At 45.3% G+C, this 8249-nt stretch overlaps 1 protein-coding gene across 1 annotated transcript in view; it reads left to right on the top strand.

The window, feature by feature from the left end:
* Positions 1 to 8249, top strand: part of EPHA4 (EPH receptor A4) — a 104110-nt gene that overhangs the window by 50250 nt on the left and 45611 nt on the right. Inside the window, exon 5 of the mRNA XM_017728853.1 lies at positions 5698 to 6036. Within this exon, the coding sequence (XP_017584342.1) occupies positions 5698 to 6036 (339 nt within the window). The remainder of the gene's footprint in view (positions 1 to 5697; positions 6037 to 8249) is intronic.

The raw sequence follows: 8249 nt of genomic DNA, 5'->3' as shown, positions 1-8249 counted from the left end.
AATATTCACTCAGTTGCAGCTAATCCCCTTTGTGCTATCTTTCTTTGAAATCATTCATTGCATTGGGGTAGACATTCTTTCTCCTTTGCAGAATGGTTTAGCCAGATTCATGAGGCTGAACCTCCTACATTTGTGCTGCTGTCATTTGGGGACAGGAAGAAAGGGGCTTTGGGATAACGTTCTCAGCTGGATGGCATCCAAGCAACAGTCAACCAACCTGCTGATGTTTGACTCAACTACCTCTGGTACCCCTTAGTCTTTAGGGCAGCTGATTTAAATGGAAAATATTGTACTCCTTGCAAATACATAGTTTACTGAGGTGTCATTATGCTCAGTGTTAGTCTGCAGCCTGGTTCGCTTCCCAGCTGTGTCGCCTTGCCATCTGCACCCCACAGGTGCTCCTTCAGTTGTGGAGAGCAAGTGCATTACTGGGCCTCACTGTGGAAGCTGTGTGTGAGTCACTGCAGTGCTTGGACCAGGCTTCATCCCTGGGATGCATCATCGAGGCTCCTTGAGTGTGCCCACAGAGACCTGGCACACAGATAATGGAGCACACAGGGATCTCCTGTGGTCTGGAAGGAAGGAAGGAGACAGTCAGGTGTTGGTATGTGCCCTCGTCGTGGTTTTCACCAGGTCCTTGTCAGTTGTACAGGCGCGTGTGGGAGGCTTCTGACTGGAGAGAGACTTGAGTGTAGGAAGGGAGGGGGAGAAATGTTGACGGATGAAAAGTTAAAATACTGCCTGAAGTTGTAGAAAGGAGCGCTAAAATACATCAGTCCTTTTAGTAGAAGTAGTGCTTATGCTATTAATCCCTTAAAAACTCTTCTTTCTGTGAATGTTTGTTTGACATAGGGTACAACATTGTCCTTAAGACAGACAGATCTCTCTATCTGTGGGTGAAGGACAGATAGCTGTAATGGCTATTGCAGTAAGAGAAAGCCAAACAATCTGCATTGCCCAATACATTTAAGGAAATCTAATAGGAGGGTTGAGGAAGATAGCAAGATTAGCTTGATGAAGATTATTTGTTGCTAAACAGACTCTTCAGTGTTTCCCTCAGCCCTGACACACACAATGAACTGCTCCACCCAGGGCCTTCCCATTTGCTTCATGGCTCACTTGATTTTGATGGGTTTATTGTGAAGCAGGATTTATGGAGCCCCAGGAAGGAATAAAATTAAAAACTTCCGTTCCCTGTGTTTCCCACAGAGGAGCCCCCCGTGTCCGTTCAGGGTGCTGGTTAAAGGGGATGGAGAGGGATCCAGCTTTCAAGCCCCATGATCAAGCTGTGTCCCCTTTGCAGTCCCTAACAGGAGAAGACTGAGTGGCCCTGCAGATCCATCCCTGAGATTCTGTTGTCCTGTGCAGGGAAAACAACAGCACCTGCCTTCTTTACATCATAAAATTAATTTTGAAATTAGTTGGTTTTCAGAATTAAAATTTTTAGATTTAAATTCAGTTTCTTGTAGGAACTGTCACATTTTTAAGCTGTTCTGGGCAGTGTGGCAGTATTAGCTCCATGCTTCCAGAGTGCCAAATAGCCCATGCAATAGCATACTTCCATTGGCAGGAGATTTATGAAAAATGCTGTAGATCATGGGAGTTGTAACAAAATTACAGATGGTGGTGGTGATTCAGAGGCACAGGTCCCTGTCTCCTCTCTCATCTGCCCCGTAGCTAGATTTTTCTGCCAGAGGACACAGGGCTTGTGTGAGGGCGATGGTCTGGCTGTTCCTGTGGGATCCTGCTAGCTGGGCTCATCCAGGAACCATCCTGGCCCTTGCAGCCTGCCACAGCCCTGAAAGGGTTTGTCTCATCTATCGGCAGCGGCTCTGTTGTCAGAAACAAAGCAAATCCTGATCACCATTGAAGGAACAGATACACCCTGTGTTTCAACATCTGAAACCAGGCCCATCAATCTGAAGCTGTTCCCCACTCCCTGTGCCAACAGCTCCATTGATGACTGTGCTCCAGGAAGAAAAGAAATTGCTTTTCCCCTCACTGTAATGTCAGCCCACCATTTGGAGACTCCCCCGCATCTTCCTTTTCATGCTGGAGGTGGTGCACTCATCTCTGTGACCTGCAAGCATCTGCTTCCCTGGTTTTCCGCTTCGTCGCATCTCTGTTTAGACACTGCAGTGCCCTGTCCCACATACTAATTACTGACTTTTTGCTTCTGAGGAGCTTGATTCATTCTGGCACATTTTCCCATGTGAAACTGGACCTAGAGCCTTGGAAAATATCTTAATGGACACCAGACTAGGTCTGAGTTTAACCCCAGACTGGCTGCTGTATCTGAGCTAAGAGGCACATCTTTCAGACCGCAGCTGTGGCAGTATGAACCCTCCTCCCATGGAGGTCTTTGCTTCAGGAATACCCCCCTGAAATGGGGATATTCTCAGCCCTGGCAGAGCTGGTGCTGCTCGGGGCAAGGAGGTGTTTGCACTGGCACCACCTTATCTCAGTTCTCCTGGCTGTGCTCCGAATCTATGCTCTCATGTGTGTGACTGCAGCAAGTGAATGCTCTGTTCAAAATGCCTTTTGCTTTTTCTCGCTATAAGGCTCTTGACGTTTCCCACAGGAGCAGTTTCTCTTCAGGGCTTGCTGCTGCCAGGCCCTGACCAGTTTCTGGGAGGACACACAGCCTCAGCTCCCACTGGCTCTGGCTGCTGCTCTGGCCAGGAGAGACCTTCACTGTACAATGTGCACCTGGGCTTCCAGCCTGCTGAGGCTGCTGTTTCCCCCCAGAGGCTTTTGTTGATTCTCCTGTTCCCTTGACAGTGTGGAGGGACAGGTGTTGCCACCTTGTGCACCTGCCTGCCCTGAAGAGAGAGCACAGGTGTGAGGCAGTTTGGGGAAGTCTGGGATAGAGGGAGTTTGGTTCAGTTCCTTCTCAGCAGTTCCTGCGCTGCCGCTTGAGTTCACAATTTCAGTAGTGTCTTCCACCTCATTGCACTCTGAGTGTATTTTTGAAAAGCAGGCTCGTGTATTTGCAGGCTAAGCAGAGACCACTTTCTCATACCCAGGGGAGCTGGCAAAGCCAGCTTTTGGGGGAAGGGGAGCTGGTTATGGGACAGAGGCATTGGGCTGGGACGTGGGACAGTTTTGACCGCTGCCCAGATGTGCAAAGCATGTCTTGTGTGCCTTTGTCTCACCACATCTCTCTCTGCCTCCATTTCCATGTGATGAATAGTGATTAAAACCAGTTTCTTTCCTTTTTGTTTCTCGTCTATTTTTTGGATCAGGAAACATCTCTTACTGTGTTTGGTAACTGATCTTTGAGTAAAAGGGTTTTGTCCTTAGGAGTCCTAAATGCTGCCAGTGAATAAATAAAAGCCATGAATGGCAGCCTGGTGGTGCAGCAGGCAGGAGGGCTCCCTGGCTCAGGGGTTGGACTCAGCTCTCTCTTCTTGCAGTAATTCTACCTGTCAACCCCGATTAACTCACAGACTGTTTCAAAGGTTTGGCAAGAAGGGAGGATTTCCCTCCTTTCAAAATTAATATATAATTTTGTATTTCTGAAGTGAGCACAGACAAACAATCCTTGCTTAGCTACTTCTACAACAGACCTTTCATTTAGGTACTGAAGACCCATTTGACCTCTGTGTCTTTTAGGACCCTCTTCTTAACCTACCTACCTCTCCCAAAATAAAAGTCTTGTCTCCTGTTGAGCCTGTGTTACATCCTGGTGGCTTCAAGCACAGACCCGAGGAGGTGATGCAGCCCTCAAAACCTTGTCCTGTGCAGCTTGCTCAGGCCTCAGGCTTCCTTTGAGATGAGCTTGATGAATTGAGGAGGGAGCCACAATTAATCTTCCCCATAGTCATCCCTTAACAGCTTAACTTCTTTGATGTTAGACTTGATGAGTCACTTTGTAATTTCAGTAGAATTTCACATTTTCAGTGTATTTGGTTCCTGTCTTACCACGATGACTGTTTTTGTACCTTTGGCATATGAGAAGTTATGACTTACTTATTTATACACTTAATTAAACTGTTGGTGCTGGCTGATTCTTTTTTGCCAGTTTCATAGTTCCATAACATTTGACAAATATGCCAGAACTTTCTCCTTACCTTCCTTTTCTTCCAGGAGATCTGGTTAAACTTCTTTTGAATTGCAACCATCAAATGTATTTTGATAAAATTGAAGAAGCTTTCATGAGCTTTCTCATGTCTTGAACTTGTGACTTTCCACAAAATTATTTCCAGTGTTTTTCTGTTAATAATATTTGTAAGTTAAGCTCTGACTATCAGCAGTTATTAAACACAGCTGTTTTTACTGTGTTCTGGTTTGGATCATTGTATTTTGCAAGCTTCATTCTCACTCTGTTTCATTTCTGTTCGATGCAGTGCTTACCTGCAGCCCTGTCCCAAAGCATCGTGTGTGTGTAGTCAGAGTAGCTGAGTGCTCTGCCCCAGAGCAGGCTCCCTTGTGTTGGTCAGTGAAGCTTTTTGGGATGGGTAAAATACCCATGTCTTTCATGGGTTCACTCTGAATCATCCTTCTGAAATTTAAGGGTACAAGAGGTGTGTCTCAACTGTATTGAAATTAGATTAAGAGTCTCAGGATTAGCTCTTCTGCATTTTCAGTTTGCCTGTGGGTTTGGGGCCTGTGGGGATTGAAGTGCACAAATAGTATTTGTGCCTGTGCGTTGGTTGGCATGAGGCAGAGCAGTGCTGACGGCAGCTTGTCTGCTCGGGCAGGGCCGGCCACGGCACCTCTGGAGCTGTGCTGCAGGTGCAGGAGGGGTTGCTGCCTCTGGGCTCTGTCCTCCCCTGCCCAGGGAGGTCCTGCCCGGCCTGCCTTCGGCTCTGTGCCCTAATCCCATAGTCCCTGTGCTGGAACCAGCTGGGAGCTCTCTGGCAGCGTGTTTATGAGTCTTGAAGTCTCCTGTCCCTGTGGTGGAAAAGCTGACCTTGAGTCTCAGATTCAGCCTTATTGCCAAGCTTTCTGTCTGGGCTCTTGTTTCTGAACAGTTTTCTTTTATCAGCTCTTCCTTCAGATGCTCACCATATTCTCCTCTCCAATTCTTTCACTTTCTCCAGCACTTCCCTGCTGTAAACCTTATTGCCCATCTTTCAAAGCCTTAGTTCTGTGTCTGGCTTTCTACTCAAATCTCCATCCTGCATCCTGAGCTGTCATGTTCAGGTCCCTGCTTGATGGGCTTCAGTGTTCACTGAATGTGATTTGCCATCAACTTGTCTGGAAAATATTGCACTTATATTTTTCAGAAAAAGATACCAGGAGATATTTCTATAATAATTTCAATGAGAGTCTGCCTGTAGGTAATGGGGGACCTTGAAAATCTCAAGTGAAGCAGGAGTTTGTGCATTTGATGCTTTGCTCAGGAGATCATGGAAAAAATTAGTGTAGAAGATGTAAATTTAACATTTTTCATAACAAGTATAAATAGTGAAAGGGAAAAAGTCCCACTCCTGTTTAATTGCAATACTGAGCTTTCAGGCTCATTTAGAGCTGGAAAATACTGTTAGTTCATCAGATGAAGAGATCAGAGTTTGACTTACCAGTTAATTTTTCTGCCTTCATTAAGAACAGAGAGAAGTAAAATTCTGTTTGGTCTCTGTTGCCCTTGACTTAAATGGGAGTTGCACTGGGTCTGCAACTCTTAATTCTGATGTTACTATGTAAGATTTTTTTTTAAAATTAGCTAAAAACACATGTACTTTGTCTTTTTAGGCCCTCCATCTGCTCCCCAGAACCTGATTTCCAATGTCAACGAGACCTCAGTGAACCTGGAGTGGAGCCCCCCCCAGAACAAGGGTGGCCGGGAGGACGTCTCCTACAACGTGGTGTGCAAGAGGTGCGGGGCCGGCGAGCTCAGCCGCTGCCGCTCCTGTGGCAGTGGGGTGCACTTCAGCCCCCAGCAGAACGGCCTGAAAACCACCAAAGTCTCCATCACTGACCTCCTGGCACACACCAACTACACTTTTGAAGTTTGGGCAGTGAATGGAGTGTCCAGGCAAAACCCCAACCAGGACCAGGCTGTGTCAGTCACTGTGACAACTAACCAAGCAGGTAGGAACAGCAATTCCCTTCCACTCTCTGCTGCCTGTTTTTTAGGAAAGCTGTGATTTCCATTACATTTAGCATTAGAAAATGAATGCGAGGAGCCCTGAGATGTGTAACTGGGTCAAACCCTTATTTTCTGGTGATTTATGTGGATAGTTTAAATGTTTCAGAGGCGGGGAGAGAGAGGAGGGTTTGGGTGCTGTGTCTGGGAGCAGGCTGTGCTGCAGCACATGGGCAGGACGCTGGGAGGCATTCTGCAGAAGCGCAACAGCACGGCTGCCCTGTCCCCTCCCTGGCCCACCAGCAGCTCTGCTCTTTGCAGGGGACACCCTGCACAGGGACACGAGGATGTCCTTGGTGTCTGCAGAGGGCAAAATACGTGCTTGGGGAGCACAGGGTTGTGCTCCTGCCCCCCTTGAAAAAGGGATTCAACGAGCGGAACGAGTGGGCGCCTGCTCGCCTGCCTGCTTGCTCTCCTCTCCTGGAAAGTCAATTAGATTCTGTCCCCTTGTTAAATAAATACCTCCTTAACCTGCTGCTGACAATGTTTCAATTGATCAGAGCTGGCATTGCTATAGAAATCCTATATGAGCTTTCATCTTCATGCTGACTGATTTTTGTGTTTCATTCACTTGGGAGAGTGAAATACTGTTTCTGTGTACACAAGGTTATTTCAGATACCCTGGGCAGCTCTGCTTTTTTGGTACCCTGTGCTTGACTTAGTAAGGGCAAAGGCTGCTGCAGCAGATTGCCATTTCGTTTTGATGCTAATTTGTTTGATCTTTTTCTTTAATTACATGAAAACATTTTTTAGTTTGCAACCAGTTAGGGTTTAACGCACAGGGTTCCAGTTGAATTTCTAATTTAATGCACAAAATTATATACATTTGAATATGACACTCTTCTAAATGCAAATTAGATATCCAGACTGTCAGACTGGCTACAAGACCGTCAAACCTGTTATCTGATGGCTCAGAGTGCTGATTGCCTTCAGGTCCCACAGATGTTGCAGGCATTCAGCACCTCGGAACGTAGCTTACAGGGGATCATTTATCACCAGGCTTACGGTGTATGAGACAATATTAATATTGCATATTTTGATAGTACCAGACCATATAAATATTTTGAATTCTGTTTCCTGGTAGGTGTGTGTGAAAAATAGGTAGGCTTAGTCTAAATCTGCAAATTTTAGCTGTAGTCCAGGACATGTCGGTATTACCAGGGAGAAATACATTCAATTTTGCAGTGACAGTTACAAGCGAAATTGTCAAGTCCATGCCGAAGCGCCTTTGAAAATCTGGACCAGTGTTTTTTGTTCTTCATATACAGTTGACAGCATCCCTTTTAAATTATGATTCAAAAATTCAAACTACCACTTTGCCTAGTGAAAAGAAGACTAATAGAGAGCAGGGGCTGTTAGGGAGTCTTGGGAGAAAGCCGTGAGAGAGTGCTGTCATACGCTATACGAAAAGAGAAGGTTGAGAACAGCAGCAGGGACAGTGTTTTTGTGGTATGAATGCTTAGCAAAGAGAGTATTTCTGACTGATTTTGGCATGTGTAAGGATTAGTGGATGCATATATGCATGAATAAATGAGCAGGATCCATCTACCGTGTGAAAATTCTACCATCTTATGCTTTTATATGCAAACCAAAATCTGATGGAGTATGCAAATAAGAATTGATTTTGTTTATTATCCATGAGTAGTATTCTTCCCATCAGGAAATTTGTATTTTTGCCAACATTTCCAATTTCGAAACATGCCCAGTTTATCAAATGCGTCAGAGGGATGGAGAAAATTATACTGGTGTAAATGAAAATTAACTCCGAGGTGCAGTGTTCTCCCGTTCTTCGTACAACTTTGTGGTTTCTGCTGCATAGGAGATATGAATAGAAATGTGTGGCCTAAACCTACAGATCCCAGCTGAGATAAATATCCTTACATATGCAAATAATCCCATTGATTTTAGTGAAACTGCTTGCTTGAGTAAAGGTTCGTAAAGTTAGACCCTTGGGTTTTACAAGTACTGATCTGTTTAATCATTGTAAATGTGTGTCTGGGGTGCATTAAAATCCTTGTGTCACTAATTTTCTTTCACTATATTTCATTATAAAGAAATCATGTCATGATGGAGCACTGCCACAGGCTTGGTTTTGATCTTGTACCTTTCTTACACTAATGTAAAGCTGCTTTGGTTTCTTTAAGGCAATTCTAAATTC

The sequence above is a fragment of the Corvus brachyrhynchos genome, unplaced genomic scaffold, assembly GCF_000691975.1.
Source record: "Corvus brachyrhynchos isolate BGI_N302 unplaced genomic scaffold, ASM69197v1 scaffold223, whole genome shotgun sequence".
NCBI classification, from domain to species: domain Eukaryota; kingdom Metazoa; phylum Chordata; class Aves; order Passeriformes; family Corvidae; genus Corvus; species Corvus brachyrhynchos.
Note: the sequence above shows the minus strand (reverse complement) of the source record. Positions and strands in the feature narration are given on the sequence as shown.